General features: G+C 30.6%; 3 protein-coding genes across 3 annotated transcripts; 2 read left to right on the top strand and 1 right to left on the bottom strand.

The window, feature by feature from the left end:
• The first annotated feature begins 238 nt into the window (after positions 1-238).
• Positions 239-691, top strand: LOC121118237 (antimicrobial peptide NK-lysin). Its single transcript, XM_040712797.2, has 2 exons — positions 239-443; positions 518-691. Exons 1-2 carry the CDS (start codon positions 267-269, stop codon positions 662-664), a joined length of 324 nt encoding a protein of 107 aa, XP_040568731.2. The 5' UTR covers positions 239-266; the 3' UTR covers positions 665-691.
• A 5,430-nt stretch (positions 692-6,121) lies between these two features.
• LOC121118239 (antimicrobial peptide NK-lysin) lies at positions 6,122-6,604 on the top strand. The gene is made up of 2 exons (XM_040712798.2): positions 6,122-6,355; positions 6,431-6,604. The coding sequence occupies exons 1-2, from the start codon at positions 6,137-6,139 to the stop codon at positions 6,575-6,577; spliced, it is 366 nt and encodes a 121-aa protein (XP_040568732.1). The 5' UTR covers positions 6,122-6,136; the 3' UTR covers positions 6,578-6,604.
• Positions 6,605-10,058: 3,454 nt separating this feature from the next.
• Positions 10,059-10,514, bottom strand: LOC121118605 (antimicrobial peptide NK-lysin-like). The gene is made up of 2 exons (XM_040713178.2): positions 10,308-10,514; positions 10,059-10,232 (listed from the first exon to the last, which is right to left on the bottom strand). Exons 1-2 carry the CDS (start codon positions 10,482-10,484, stop codon positions 10,086-10,088), a joined length of 324 nt encoding a protein of 107 aa, XP_040569112.1. The 5' UTR covers positions 10,485-10,514; the 3' UTR covers positions 10,059-10,085.
• Positions 10,515-17,642: the final 7,128 nt, after the last annotated feature.

Genomic DNA, 17,642 nt, shown 5'->3' with positions numbered 1-17,642 from the left:
AAATTATATCTTGTTGAATTTTAAAATTCAAAGAATTCAAATTTTAATGGGCCACTCGGTAAATGAGGTGACACACCTCATTATGCAAAGACTTTCAAACAATATTTGCACAAAATATTACACAAAAAAATTGAAACATGATAAGATATCATTGTATGGAATAAGTTTTTTTTTAAAGTTCTTATCAAGCAAATAAATATTAAGTATGCTTCTCATATAAAAGGATGGACTTTTACCGTTTGTCGTTAATCCTTACTCAGCTCAACATGAAGTTCGCCATTGTTTTAGCTCTTATTGCTTTTGCCAGCGCAAGCCCTGCCACATACGACTTCACTGAGGAAAAAACCGTGAAGTGTAATGTCTGCAAGTATGTTATGAGTGAGGTTGAAGAATACATCACTGCTGACAGCACGGAAGAAACCGTCCTTGCTAAGCTCATGGAGGTAGGCAATCAAACTTGTCAAATGAAATAATTGATTATTTATTCACAATAAACTTATGTATTGTACATATTTAGGTATGTGATAAGCTCAGCTCTGTTTCTGATCTTTTGGTTAAGGGATGCAAAGTTATCGTGACTCAAGTTATCAAACCTGAACTTGAAGACATCATCACCAACCGTCCAACCCCTCAAGCAGCCTGTGAAAATCTTAGATTATGTTGAAATAATGAAATAATCATATAAAAATCAGTTATTCTTTTGTTTTATTCAATAATAACGAAAGTTTATAAATTAGATAGATGTAAAAAATATTAGTACACACTATTTTCAGTTTTATTTGGTATGGGTTAATGTGCAATCTAAAATAATTATTCTACAGAATAAATATAGTATAAATATTTTATAGGGATTACGGCATGTTTAGACAAGTTGGCTTTAATCGACGTATATGAATATATATCCATGTACTCATTAATAAAAAATAAGTTACTGTTTAGAAAATATGGCCATATAAAATTAAATTTAATACTTTGAGGTGTCATGTTTCCACCTCGATTATTCCAATTAAAAATGTTTTCAGGTGCTCACTTTAAAATAAGTTTGTAACATTATTCGAACTCCTACAAATTAATAAGAATCTCTTATCTTTAATTTAATATCTCCATGCGTCACTAGATGAGCTTCTGTAATATCCTTCTTGATTATATATTAGAAAGCAAGTTCTTGTGATGAATATTTGGCGAAGGATAAAGAATAGACGTAGACCCAGAGTTGTATTTGAATGCTATTTCTTTAGTCGAAGTCAAGCCTAAAGTTCTCTTGTTTCCGATTCTTTATGGTAACGAGATCAAGTCAGGTCCATAAAAAATAATCTACTCAAGAAACTTCAATTTTAAGTATCTAGATTACGTGTCACAAAACTATAGCTTATTTTCCTATTCGAAATATTTATTTTATCTTACTTACCGACAATAATTAAGTTCGTTTGTTTATACATAAAACAATGACATTTTGATACAATATATTTTTTCATGATTAACAGAAATCCAAAAAATCTTGGGTATATTATATATATATTTATGTTGCAAATATTACAATAATTTGTGTTGCATTTTAATAGAAGTTCCAAATTGTAAGAACGAACTGTTCCATGAAAATGCCAGCCATGATAATTTTTGATTATAAATTAAGGGGAAGTCTTATGTCTTTTTCATGTATACTGTTTGTATAGTTGTAAGAAATAGTATGACATTGGACGATCCCATTATGAAACACAATGATAGTTAAGTTGCTATCCACCCAAATAGTGCTCAAAATAACCCTTTTTTTAGGGTTTTGTTCTGAAAAGAATAAAACTTAGTTTTTCATGGTTTTGAAGCCAAATGAGTTCATTTGAAGCCAGAATAATTTTATATTTGTTTCTCTTATATATTTAGTGGAATATTTATTTCATTTATTTATTTCAAACTTTTTTTTTAAATTAAGTCCTAATTTTTTAAATTCCGTAATAATGTACTTTTAATTAAAAAAATGATATAAATTTATACAAACCTAAAAAGGTATGCACACAAACAATGGAGCATTTAAACACTATAAAATAAACTTCTAGTAATTATTGAATTATTAAAACTGATCAATATATATAATTGCTGAGTTGTTGAAAAAAACAAAAAAAACACACTTACAACTTACTTTTATAATTACTTTTCAATTGATTTATTGGAATAAGTCACTGCAAAATAACTTATACTCAATTATTAATAAAGCTTTAAAACATTAAACATCTTAAGTATTGAATTTGGATTATTTTTCCAAGTATTACTTTATTATGAATTAGCGTGCATATCCTAAATTTCTCGAAATTATATGTACAATTATAGCACAAAGCTTTTCACGGTCTTTGTTACCCATATTCTTTGTATAGTCATTTTGGAAAAAAAATCAGTTTTTTCATATTTATGAATAATTATGCCTAAGTTTAAATTGAAACATTGATTTAAAATCTAAAATAAAATTTAGAAAAATGAAGAAGATATTTAGTTTAAAAATATAAAAATAACTATCCAACAAAATCACACTTTTGTTAAAATACTGGAACATCATATCTCAATTTAATAGAGTTTGAATGCCTAATTTCAAATTTGGCCTTTTTTTTACTATGCTAGCTTCGTGGATTTCAGAAGCAAGCCATACATTTTTTTCTATTTTTGGCTATTTTTAAGGTTAATGCTTTTTTAAGCAATTGGTGATGAAATATATGAATATATCTTAAAATACAATATTGAAAAATTATGAAACTACTTTGAAAATGTCTTTATCATGCTTATAACTTGAGTTATCATTGTTTAAGGTTGAAAATAGGTGCTGTTATTCAGAAGCTTATAGCTTCAAGACAAATATATTCAAAAAATTCAAAAATATCTCATTTCATAGCTAAAAAATATGAACTTTAATTTAAGAAAAAAAGATCCTCTTCAAAAACGTTCTATATCGTTGTCAATTTGAGATAAGGCCACGACAATATTTCAAGGATAAAACTCATTTTTGAATTGATCTGATAAGAAAAGTCCATATATATATACGCCATATCTTAAAGAAAGAGAGATAAAAAGAAAGGGAGGATTTAAAGTTTGAAATGAAATCACTCTGGAGAGTAGGATCCCAATGCGGGATCGGTATTTATCAATGAAGAAGTGTCCACATGCGGTATGGAATTCCTCGGGAACTGTACCTGGCTGCTTGGATTTTATTTTGTGAGAGTCTGCTCTAAAGACTCCGTCGAAAGACCGTCTCTTGGAATCCCTCACTTACTACGAGTCTGCAACGAGTCATCTTGTGTCGATGGAACATGAAATAAAGATGGATGAGTGCATGGATCGATGAAATCAAGACATGATGAATGAATTTCTTAGATGAGAGATGATCATAGTCCTGAAGAAAAGTGAATCCCGTCAGCAAGCCCGAAACGTAGGACAGAAAAAAAGCTTTGTCAAAAATGTCAAACTGGACCTGGAGAAATGAAAAAAAAAAAAAAACCAGGCCAATCCACTTAAGTTCATTTAAGATATCTCTGGGTTTCACACCAGACTGTCCAGAGAGATGTCTAAAAAGTGAGGGTGGACAGGCCACTTTTGACACCAGCAATGAAAGAACCCCATTTACTCCGTTGCAAGACTCTTTTGAGATCTTGCAACTCTTTTTTGACACTTTTGGACCCCCTATAGCCTGATACTAACTCCTATTACTGCATCTTTTGAGTGCATGTCAAGGAAAAGGCCTGCAGTGCCTGTCATCCAAACACTGAGACCCTCAAAGCTACTGTCAGGCAGCACTGGGACGCCATTACAGAGAACTACATCTGCGGTAGGTTACAGGCCTTTCACCGCCACCAGAAACCCATCATTGCCGCTAAGGGCAGCTACAATAATGATTAAGAAAGCTCTGTCACACATCTATTTATAATATTCATTTCGTTGAAATTCTATTTTTAATGAATAAATTATATTTTATTGAAGTTTAAAATTCAAAGTGTTCAGATTTTAATGTACTACTTGCTACATCACATTAATGGCCGTGAATAAAATGTTAATTTGTGTTTCTAATGAGATAAATATGAAACATTATAACTAAAATCTATTACTTAAACTCCAGTGTTTGAACTTGTAGTTTCAAAACACATTACTTTGACATTATTAATAATCCCCATCTTTCCTCGTTTTGAAAACATTGCATGTTCTTACCCTCTACCTCAAATGACCTCTGATGTCATTTTTTGATCAAACTTTGCTCCTACTAAATTTTCATTGCAATATTTTTTTATTACATACAATTTTTTTGATATAGTTTATAAAATTTGGCTATATTTGTTTTTTATCGAAAAGAATATTAAAAGGTAATCAAAATAAAGGTCTTTTTTTTGTTCATCAAAGTAAAAACTTTTTTGTAGATATCAGTAGCAGCTCATTTGCTGTGATACGTAGATAAATAGATAGATAAGCAAAAATGCTATATTTAATTTAACTATTTTTATCGTTCTTTAAGACACATAAAAATAATTTCTCATAAACATTTATAAAATTCTTTTCATTGACGTTTAATTTACTTAAATTTGTTAATTTTTCTGACAAGTATATTATACGGATTTTATTGAAACATATTTTTTTCAAAAAATATGTGTTGTTTCAAAACTTTAGGGCGTTTGAGCTACTCTAAATATTCACAGAAATTGTTCAAACTTTGTTAGCTGTATTTTTTTAATTTAAAGAACGCATTTGAAACCTCATTTTTTTTTCTTTTGTACAAAAAGATATTCATTTGGGACCCTATATATTTCTTGTTAGTGGAATTTCGTATTATTAAACATATTTATAGGAACTGTAGTCAAGATATCTAAATTTATATTTAATTTTTTGAATATTGGGATTTTTTTATCAATTTTCATTAAATTAGATTTTCATCTAAATAGTAATTTAATTTCAAAATATGGCTCTGTATCGAAATTATACTACAAAACATTATTTTATAAAAAAAACTTTCAAGGGCAAAAATACAGCTAGTGAAAACTTAATTGTCATTTTTGTGTCCTATGGCTTAAATAACATTAATAAATGTAGATTTTCTCGGAGAGCAAAAATATTGTTGCCTAGTGAATTATCAGACCTAGTAAGTCTTCTTTTTTTTAAATTTATCGGTAGTAAAATAAAAACAACAAACTAGAGGTGTTAAAGCTATTTGGATGTACTATAAATAAATTTGTAGAAAAGATGATTTTCCGTTTAAAAAACAGCATGGTAGTCTTGACAATGTGAATAATGTTTTGAAAGAGAGCAAATAAGCTGCCATTCAGTTTGATTATATTATCTGCGAGCAGCTATGAGATGAAATATTGTTATACACAATCTTACTCCTTATTTTGCAAGGACATGTTCCTTTTATTAGTCAGATGGAGTTGCACTGAGTAAATATAAGTAAACATGATAATATTGTAATTACTCCATCTGACTTAGGGATAGTTTTAAAAGTCAATATACATGAAGAAAATTTCTTTCTCTAGGAACGACCTAGTTTTGTAATAATTGGCTATAAAGGTATTTTGTCTCATAAAAAGTTCATCAAGAATAAGGTAATCAAAATTATCAATTTTTTAATGTAAGTAAAAAATAAACTTATTCGTAATTTTAGTATGAATCAGTCAAATAGTTTCACTACGATACTCTATAGAGATGCTAACACTACGATGATCCATTGAATAATAAACAAATTGAAAAGAAGGAAACGATTGTACCATTGTTTTTCCATTTATAATATTGAAAATGTCATTTTTCTCCGCATTTTGCCCATCCATAATAATAAAAACTACTGAATGAAGAAAAGAACAGTAAGAGCGGCTAGGAATATAAAGACGAGCTTGTTAAATATTATGCTGTGTGTCAGCTGTCATGTGTTTGAGGTCTTCCTTGCATGTCTCAAAATGCGCTTTTTTATCTCTTTTACTCTTAACTAATAAAAAACAGTAAACAGTGTCATAAAGAAATGTTACCAAGTTTGCTAACTATCTTAACACTTGTAAGTATTGTCATCCTGTTACACAATAAAACAGACTATATAAAATTGAATTTCAGATTATACTAAATAAATCTTATCAAACTAATATTTGCAAATATGAAATGATAATTGTTCTTTCTATATAAAAGGATGGACTTTTATCGTTTGTCGTTAATCCTTACTCAGCTCAACATGAAGTTCGCCATTGTTTTAGCTCTTATTGCTTTTGCCAGCGCAAGCCCTGCCACATACGACTTCACCGAGGAAAAAACCGTGAAGTGTAATGTCTGCAAGTATGTTATGAGTGAGGTTGAAGAATACATCACTGCTGACAGCACGGAAGAAACCGTCCTTGCTAAGCTCAAGGAGGTAAGCAAATCAAACTTGTCAAATGAAATAATTGATTATTTATTCACAATACACTTATGTATTGTACATATTTAGGTATGTGATAAGCTCAGCTCTGTTTCTGATCTTTTGGTTAAGGGATGCAAAGTTATCGTGACTCAAGTTATCAAACCAGAACTTGAAGACATCATCACCAACCGTCCAACCCCTCAAGCAGCCTGTGAAAATCTTAGATTATGTTGAAATAATGAAATAATCATATAAAAATCAGTTATTCTTTTGTTTGATTCAATAATAACGAAAATAGATTTATAAATAAATAAGTCATGATTTTGGTTTTATTAGAATGGATTTATTATAATATGAGGTTTTTATCAAAATAATTATACTAAAAATGCATTGGTTAAATAGATATATTGTAATTCATGTTTATTTTATTTTTCTGCGAATTAATGTGTAAAAGTTCATATAACAATACAAGGGCATTCTCAAAAAATTTAACAAGTAAATACAATATAATTTAATGCTAAGCACTAGCATAACTCTATACCACATGATCATTGTAATCCAACTACAAAACTCAGAAAGTCTGGAATTGAATTATTGTTTATCAGTTGAGTAGTATTGTTCTATGTAATGCTAGGTAAGGATATTCCCACTATTAAGTCTGACCTTGTATTTTATCAATTCATTAATATATCCTTTAAAAATCTCCCATAAGCTTATGTATGTATCCATTACTACACTAATTTATATTTTAGGTACTTTTTCTTAGTAATTAATATGTAATTATGAGTGCATAAATGTTGATTTATTCAACATTCTTGTTCAAACATTTTTTATTTAGTACATAGAGTAAAAACTAAAATATTTGTTTGGATTTTAAATAAAATCATAGGATTTTCAATTAAGTTCCATCTTTACAGTTGTCTACTCACATACTAAATATTAAAACCCATATATGATTTTGTATGAACCATTACAGTTTACTCATCACATGCTGATCGATCCAAGAAATCTCTCTGGGTCTATCTAAACCATTGATTAACTCCGCTGTATTGATCCATGAGTCATTTGTATAACTATCATTTATTTTAATGTCACATAATTATTCAATAGTGTCTTTGTGTGTAAAAAAAGATAATATATTCTAAAGTTTAAGTTGTCATCTTCATTTTTAGCCAATAAATCGTTGGTATATAGTGATTTATATGAAAGTATCATTAAATTTGAATGGTCATTTTAATTCATGGCTAAACACGGCAAACAGGTCATTGTCATAAAAAATGATATCCAATTGAGTCCAAAACTATGTATTTGTACCCTCACAAAAATATAACGAAAACATTATAAGATGTTCATGTTGGATCTACAAACTCATTAGGAATATCCTTAAATCCTACTCTTAACAAAATAATAATAATAATTTATTCATTTTTGAGAGTAGAGTAACAAAATATAATTTTTTGGCGTTTCATAAGTATTCATACCCACAGAGCAAAATCACTTAATACTTTGTGACATGGCATCTGGCATTCTTCAAATACTGAATACAATTGGGATAAGTCCTTGAGGCAAACACTGACATCAATTTTGGCCCACTTTTCTTGATATAATCTCCTAAGGTCATCGAGATTTGTTAGATGTCGTTTCCACAATGCTTTTTTCAATGTAGTTCATAAATTCTCCATAGGATTAAGGTCAGGATTTTGGGTTGGCCAGTCAATGACCCTAACCTTATGCTTATTGAGCCATTCTTGAACTTTTTTGGATGTGCCCTTTGGTTCATTGTCTTGCTGGGAACACCCATGTCCTCCAAGCTTAAGGAGGACATGCTGATTGATGTCCATGTATTACAAGAATCTCGATGTAGTCTTCTTTTTTTCATGATGCTATCAATTTTGTGAAGCTCTCTAGTTCCATTATTTGTAAAACAATGCCAAATCATGATGCTTCTACTATCATGTTTCACTGTTGGAATAGGGTTTTTGGGGAGGTAGGATTGACCCATCCGTTGTCAAATGAGGCAATGCTGGTTGTGCCCAAGCAACTCCACCTTTGTCCTATCTAACCACATCAGAGGGCACTATAAGTTGAGTTTATCATCTTTTTGATCATTGGCACTCTTCAGCCATTGGATTTATATGCCTACTCTTGAGAAGTAACCCTGGAACCCATGCTTGTACAAAACCCTTCGCACAGTTGATCGTCCAAACAAAGTTTATGTTGCTTTCAAACCCTGCTAGATGGATTTGAGAGTTGTTGTTGGATTCTTTGATACCTCTAGGACGGCATATCTCACTTGTATTTACCTCAACTTGGACTTACTAGCACGTCAAGGAAGATTCTTGACATGACTAGTTACTTTGAATTTGGTAATGATATTTTGGAAAGAGGATTTTGGGATGGAAAACTTGATGGAAATGTCTTTGAAGCTGTCACTTGATTATTGCAATTACATACAAGTTGGCAGATGTCCTCACTGTACTCCTTGGTGTTAGTCATGTTGAGTGTGAATAAGACTAAAGCATGAAATTGACTCACCACACTTCTATGCCTCAGAAGATAGTTCAAGAAATTCTTGATATCTCGAGTAATTTATAAAAGTATCTTAATCTTTCCAGACTTCAACATGATAAATATGTTTATTATTTTTACCTTTTTGGAGGTATATGAATACTTTTGAAACAAGTTAAAATTGTTTTCGTGGGCAAAAAAATATTTTTTATAAGATGTTGATATTTTTATCTCAATAAATAATAATTATTAACAAAAAACATTACTAAAAAAGAAAATCAAAAACAATTGTTAAAGATTTCTAATATAGATATGGCAAATATTAAAAGATAACGAATACCTTTGGGCTCAACTGTAAGTAAGTAGAGGGCAAAACAATACCAAAAATATGTTGAAACAGAGTTTTTATTTTAATGGTCGACATTCAATTCTCAACATTTGAACATTAGCAAATATAGTAAGTAGTTTTACTCAGAATTTGAACGATAGAATATTGTTGAAATTTTTTTTATTGGTATTTTAACACTAGCATGTAAGTATCAATAAACTATCTTTCAAAAACAGAGCATACTTTAGCTAGCTTTATGTAGAAATGTGCAAATTGTCAAAATTATTATATAACTAAAGCTTTAAAACGAAGTATTGAAATACACATGTTAAGTTGTCACTTTATTTATATAATGAAATTGATGACGTCATATTATCTTTTTCTCGCATGATTAATGATGAATAGTTCTTTAATTCCTTTAGCAGAGTTCCCATTGTATATTAAACTGTGAGGGCTAATTCATGGAGGTAGCATAGTTAGTTAAAGGGTAATATTCAAGAATACCTACTGAACGCCCTTACTAGGCTAAAAAGTGTAACTAAGACATTTTGTATACAAATATTGATAACGTGGCATTTGTTTCACTACTTCATTAATAGCTTTGAGGAGAACTATAGTTTATATTATAATCTTTTTCAACGGATATCGTCGTCTTACAATGTTACCAACAATTACCTTTTTTTTAACGGCTGCAATGAGTTTGAAATTTTCGATGTTTCTAAAAAAATTTATATAAAGTTGTGATGAACACTAAAGCGTTTGTTGAGCATAAAAATATTAGTATTTTGAAGATGCCCTCCTATTATAATAAAACCAAAATCATGACTTATTTATTTATAGATCTATTTTCGTTATTATTGAATAAAACAAAAGAATAACTGATTTTTATATGATTATTTCATTATTTCAACATAATCTAAGATTTTCACAGGCTGCTTGAGGGGTTGGACGGTTGGTGATGATGTCTTCAAGTTCAGGTTTGATAACTTGAGTCACGATAACTTTGCATCCCTTAACCAAAAGATCAGAAACAGAGCTGAGCTTATCACATACCTAAATATGTACAATACATAAGTGTATTGTGAATAAATAATCAATTATTTTATTTGACAAGTTTGATTTGCTTACCTCCATGAGCTTAGCAAGGACGGTTTCTTCCGTGCTGTCAGCAGTGATGTATTCTTCAACCTCACTCATAACATACTTGCAGACATTACACTTCACGGTTTTTTCCTCGGTGAAGTCGTATGTGGCAGGGCTTGCGCTGGCAAAAGCAATAAGAGCTAAAACAATGGCGAACTTCATGTTGAGCTGAGTAAGGATTAACGACAAACGATAGAAGTCCATCCTTTATATGAGAAGCATACTTAATATTTATTTGCTTGATAAGAATTTTAAAAAGACGATTCCTTATCTTAAAAGTAGACTTTGGGATTATATTATATAAATATCCTTAAACTGTGTTATTCACAGTTTTTTTAATGACGCTAATTATGATGAGGATTATTCTGGCAGGACAATTATTCCAATTATTTATCCCCAATTTTACAAGGAGATTAAAGACTCAACGTTCTTGTCATGATCAAAGGATATATAAATCTAACTTTCTAATAATATAAATATTTTCTCAATTTTACTTTTTATCCTCTTTATACTATATCTGAACAAATATGGTTCATACATTTCATTTATGAGGAAATAGTTTTATATATATATTAATTTTTTTCTCTCTTTTTGTCAGAAATATAGGAAATTAGACATTAAAATAAATAAGAAAAAATATGCTTCAAAGAAATCTTGCAGTCTCATATATATATAAATACTAAACATGTCCATCACAAATAATTTTATGCAATTGTATTCCTTCTTGATATTATATAAATTATACATTCCTTGTGCAGAGGATTGTTCCCAGGAAAATTGTCATCTGAGGAAAATTGCACACAGTAATACCTTAAAGTAGTAGTTTCTACCAATCAGTCCCATAAACAGACGGGTCTTATCTCTAAAGATTCGCTAATAGTTTTCCCACGATAAAAACTATAACAATAAACCTCTTAATTTTGCAAAATTGTATTTCAGGACCAAGGGATATTTACAGTATAACTTTAGGGCCTCAAAGCATATTAGAAAACATCACAGCTGCTCTTAGAATAAAAAAAAGACCCCCTACTTATTTCCCAATACTTTTTTACGAAGGTAGTTCAACATTCTCTGTATAGGTATATTCAACTGTTTTTCTGATACAAGTATATGTTTTTCATAGTGACTTATGATTTATCTTTACTTTTTACGTTCATGTTTATTGAATCTCGAAATTATTTTATTCCTAAAACTAAAAATCTAAAATGTTTTCGAATATAATGTATAGGAAGTATAAGTTTCTAGTGTTATTATTGTTGACTTACATATATAATTAACCTCAAACTGGGGTAGAATCGTGTATTTAAAAAACCAACAAGTAATTTGTATATATATATAGCTTTTATAACAAAAGACCTTTTGAAGTATGTGCGCAATTATTCACCAATGTAACTATTTAATGCACTTAAGTTTGTGGTGACCATGGATAAAAATAATATTATCCACCGGAATGTAAAAAAAAGTAAACAAAAATTAATATGGTCACCTTAATAATTTGATGACTGTTTGGGGAAGAGTAGCACAGCTGTAATAACGTTTTATTTAATTAACTGCGAGTTGCTTTAAGATTAAGGAAATAAACTTAAAAACAACACCGTATCTTGCAAAAATATAGGTTGATGTCGTTCCTTAATTCTACTTCTAGTCGAACAAGGACTTAGACTTATAACACTGCAACAAATACTCGGTTTTACTCTTCGTGTCTTCGTGCACTAGTGTTTAAATTTTACTTATAAATTATATCTTCTCTTTTCTAGAATATAAAAAACATATATCCAGATAGCAGCTAGAAAAATATAGTACCTCTTCTCATGTAACATTATTTTCATGATTCATTTATGTCAATGACTGATGAAAATATAATATCATTTCGAAGAGTGCGAGAAAAATACAGAAGAGACTCTTATGGTACGTATAAATTTAGAGATTTGTTAACATAATCAACATGCCTTATGCTTTTGGAAATGTGTAAGTGTTATAAAAAGGAGAACCTTCTACATTAAAAAAAAAAAAAAAAACGATTGCTAAAGGAAAAATATTATAATTATATTTAAAATCATATACCGGTGCTGAATGGATGAACCACAACTATAGATTGATTTTTCGAGGCATAGTGGTTGTAATTGGTAAATTTCCGATATTTCAAGAAACAGCTGACTTTCTGAGCTTTCGAATGAACTATTACAATTGCATCATCATCTCTGTAAACAAAAATGGAAGCGAAAATAAATCCGATTGCTGCATTGTTTTGCGTCCGCCACAGCACATCTGAAATTGTCAAGACAGTTGAGATCGAAAGGTACACCGTATACAGGGTCAGAGGGCTCATGGAAAAGGGAAAATACTTAAAATCGATCCCAGAAGTTGTCAAGAAGGTATTTGAGGCGAAGCCCACCATGTCCATATCTAAATGTGCCAAAAAGAAGTTTGGGCTCCCTCTACCGTGTACTGAGTAATCAAGGCCGCCGAGGGGAAGTCCAAGAGGTACGTAAAAAAACCATTAATGAGTCGACCACAACAAGATTTCCGTAGGCTAAACGCCTCCAAAATGACCTTAAGCATTAAGGCAACCGTGTGATCTTCTCTTTGGATTAAAAAATGATCACTGTCTATCTTCAACAAGCAGAACATTCAAGTGGTTTGCTTTGAACACACTTCTGAAGACCTCCGCCACATACCCAAGACGGTGGGTGGTTGCCCCATCCTGCTGAAAGACGTAGGACGCCTTGACCGGCTACTTGGAGATCTTGAAGACCAAGGCAATCTCGTAGGTCCTCAAAATCACTAAGGAATTCGAGCAAGATCCCAAGAAATTCTGGCTTTCCCATAGCCCCGATCTGAATCCTTTGTACTACTGTATCCGGTGGCAAGTAGAGTCCAGGGCCTGCAGATCATGCCACAGCAATGTCACCGACATGAAGTCCTCTGTGGAGAAGAAGTAGAATCTTATTAGAAGGGAATACATTTATAGAGTGTGCTCTACCTTCTGTTGCCGCTTGGAGGCCATCCTTGATAGCCATGGAGGTCAAATTCATAAATATATCTCTGATAGTGTGCTTAATAAATGTCTTTAAGTAATTTATCATGTCTGAATTAATTGAGATTAAGGAGGAGCAAAAGTTTGCTCACGTTGATTAGTGGTTTATCCATTTCGCACGACCTGGTATATCCATTTTTTAAACAATTGACAGCACAAATATGCAACAATGCTTATTTTATTCGGATAATTTATCCTTCAGCAGACAAAATAGCATATTTAATCATCCATATTATTATTTAATTAGGCATTTTAAAATAGCCCACCAAAATTAGGGATTGATCATTCAGAAAGAGATGTTAACACTACTACATAAGCGGAAAAAAATGATAGCATCAATTTTTTTCCTTCTTTATCTTGAAACTGTTATAATTTTTGCCCATCTTTACTTATGAAAAAAAGTGCAGGGCACAGACAATTTATGATTCTATCATAAATAACTGTAAATATTTATTGATGTATTTTCACGTCGGATGATGACGTCACAAAGAACTATGAGTTAATTCGTTGCTCAGTCATTAGTTGTACATAACTCATAAGCACTATTACATAAGGAGAAAAACTCAAAAACTACCCGTAAAGTGCAATCTATATATTATAGAGTCATAAACTCTAACCACATTCAGCATATTAAAAATAGACATATAACCCTAACTATTTGAAGAATGTTGGGAGAAGAACAGCTTAAATATCATGGAGTTTTAGTAGATTAGATGCAATCACCTATGAGAGGAAGACAATTAACTCATATTTTACTCTGTATCTAACAAGGAAATTGACAGGAATTACTCTGTTTTTGATCTACCCTTAGTCCAACAAGAACTTTCACTTATAACTCCCCAACAAATCACAGTGTTCATTTTTGTCTTTCATAGGCACATAAAGAACTATTACTTTCTTCTCAGATGTGCTGTTCTCAAAAATGAAATAATTGTGATAGGAACATTGGAAAATGAAAAACACAGCTCAGATTGCTAGTTATAAAATATCTCACGACGTAGAGTTTAGTTCATATTTTTTATACATCAATATTTTTGTGATAAATACCTAGGTAAACATTGGTAATCGACGATAAATCAAGATCGGAATACCTTTTCAAATAATTATCAGCAAGATAATAGGCAAGTATTTTTAACATTGTGGTTCCGATTGGGGCACAATCAAAGGCACTGTTCAAAAAATTAAATTTTATCATTATTTTTAAGGGATATACTAACAAAAGGTCCTTAAATTTATTCATTTTGTTTATGTTCTTTATCGGAAACTTTTTGCAACAATAGAAAAATTAAACAAAGTAAAAAATTTAAATATATTATTAACATTAATTATAATTTATTGTTTATTCAAATTAAATTTGTATTCAAAGCCCTATAATCATATGAATGTATGTAATGGGAAAGCTTTCTTTGATAATATGAATATGTGTAATAGATAAACTCAATTTAAATTATTTAATACAAACTAAAAAAATTGAATGATTTATTTTAAATAAAGCAGGAGGAAAAAAACAAAAACAATTTGTATTAGAAAAAAGTGATAGGAAGAAATGAAGCTTTAAAAAGAGAACATATGATCAATATTTGTATAGGGTAGTGGTTATAGCAACACTTTTTTCGTTCATTAGGAGCGTTAAATATTATTCCATAACTAGTTATCAACATACAGTCTGCGAAGGTATGGAAAAGGTTAAAAAATAATAATATAGTGATATCTTAAAATGAGGACATTATGCATGGAAAATAATAGACAAGACAACGTACAATTGAGGTTGGCCACAATTTTTTATTCTTCAAGAAATTATTGTCCATTTCTATTAGCAAACTATTCTAATGACAGTATTGCAAAAGTTACATATTTCACATTAAGTATCAATAATTAATTGTCACAATCAAAAAAAATATAAATTAATAAAATTTAAAAGACCATATTAGAGCCAAGTTCAGTTTCATAAATCAAATAAAGGTTCTAAGCTGCTGTTTGTATTCTTGGTTATAATAAATCATTGTGAATGTTGAATAAAAAGTCTGTAATTGACTGAAAAATGTCTATGAAATATTTTGTCTTATGTATATGTGACGTATGTACTCGTAAAAAAATTAAACATTTCTACTTCTTTTGATTTTTGTTGAAGATTGTAATTTGTTAGTTGTCTACATATGTGACGTGTTAGCATAAAAGTAAGCTGAAATTGCTATCGTAAAATTCATGTTGCTTAAACTATATCAACAATTTTTTTATTTGTTAGGCGGAATCTGCGGTTTTAACTACTTTATTACGTATGACAAATATTAGTTATGTAATGTTAAGCACATCAATAGATTGACTTTGATTAAAAAACGCGTGACTTGTAAACGCTCAAATTGAGGGGCATCATTAAAAACCTCAAAGCCTTACCCAAACAAATGCATAGTATTTTCTATCTATGAGAATGCATAATGGCCTATAAAAGTCATATGATAATTTCCTATTAAGTAAAAAAGCAAGAAAAAATAAATCCTTTTATAGGCCAGCCTGTTTTTATGTTGACTCGTCACATATATATTTCCATTATCCTTTAAATTATATAATTGGAAGTTGAGTTATTTCTATAATAATAAATTTCAATTTTGGGTTTATGTACTTTCTTTTTTACAATGTTGATTGAATTTTAATATACATATGTGTGTATACATATTAATATATTTGTTCAGGATAAATTCCCTTGGGAAATTTTACTCTATCTATGAATGTATATATAAACTTATAACTCGTCAAAAGATATTGTGGTTGCTGTAATGGCTGCGTGTTTTATTTAAATTTAGGATAACAGCTTATATCAAAAGAAGTAAATGAAAGGGGAAAAATCCAACAGATGTGAGATAGACAAATTTTTTATTTATTTGATGTTTTGTAGAACAGAAACAGGGTTTTTAACAAATAATCTATTGATGAATTCGAATCAGTTATTGTTAAGATTAAATTATTGAATAATATTTCCATAGTTGGAAAGAATTGGCTAGCGACAAACTGTTTTTGAATCTATTTTCTGTGTATTTTCGCTGGAAAGTTTGCAATATTAGAGTTGCCACTTGCATTGAATTTAATCTATTGGAAACATAAAAAATATTTTATTGAAGTAAAATATTTCCTTACGCTTATCCCTACGTAGAAACTTTTAATCTTTAACGTGAATAGAAAATGAGTCAAAAAAAAAAAAAAATTCACCGAAGGACAATCTTTACTATTATAATTATAGCATTTGAAAAGGATTCCTTAAAGCCTAGAAATGCGGCGGCGATCCATTTTAAACTGATTTGAATCCCAGTACTTCAACTTTACAATTTTAAGGCCGGGGTGTATTTGGGATATTAGAATGGTTCTTTGATGTTCGGGAGAGAGCATTGTAACAATTTAACCTGTTTCAGGGACCAGCACCTCACAACCCGTGGCAAGAGGGTATCATAGCTTATTAAAAGGGGTTCTTGGTGCTTATGAATGCGGCAGCGGTGCAGTTTAAACTGCCTAAAGGCACAGTATTTTACTTGAACGGGGTGAGAGTATTTTGTTATATTTTGAGTGCTCTTTGATGCTCCAGAAGGGCAGCAAAAATATTTAACTTGTTTTGGGCCTAGCAGTTCAACTGCACAACTCTTGGGCTGCCGTTTATTATAGAATATTACAAGGGGTCCTTGGTGTCTAGAAACATGGCGGCGCTAACGTTTAAAGTTTATTTGGCACAGCATTTTACCTGTACAACCTGAGATCCAGGATGTATTTTTGGGATATTCGGAGGTTTCCTTGAAGCTCTGAGAAGTAGCTGTGAGACTAGAAGTTTGGCGTCTGACCCAGAATAAAGCAACTCCTTCCTCATAGCGTGAAAGAAGAGTGCTAATATAATGTCTATATGCTACTGTACTCATACTCACAAAAAAACAAATGAGAATAATTGTTAAAATTGTAGAACTTTTTTTTTTTATATTAAGCAGAGGAATTTTTAATTAGTTTTAATTTCTTAATGCCCCAGGCAACGTTGGATAAACCAATTACCAATCACGGCCGAACCAATTGATGGATGTTCTTGAAAATTTTCATGTAGCTTTTTATGGCTACAGCTACTATTCTAATTACACTTTATTGGTCATCAGGGTAATGGCAGCCTTTAAATAGCATTTTAAGTACTTCACCTGTGCAATCTGAAGGCCTAGGTGTACTTTGGATATTAAAAGGGTTCTTAGACTCTCAGGGACTTGGTGTGGAAGAATTTAACCTAACTTGGGACCAACAGCCCACTAATTGTCTTGTTG

This window comes from Lepeophtheirus salmonis, chromosome 5, assembly GCF_016086655.4.
Source record: "Lepeophtheirus salmonis chromosome 5, UVic_Lsal_1.4, whole genome shotgun sequence".
Lineage (NCBI taxonomy): Eukaryota > Metazoa > Arthropoda > Copepoda > Siphonostomatoida > Caligidae > Lepeophtheirus > Lepeophtheirus salmonis.
Note: the sequence above shows the minus strand (reverse complement) of the source record. Positions and strands in the feature narration are given on the sequence as shown.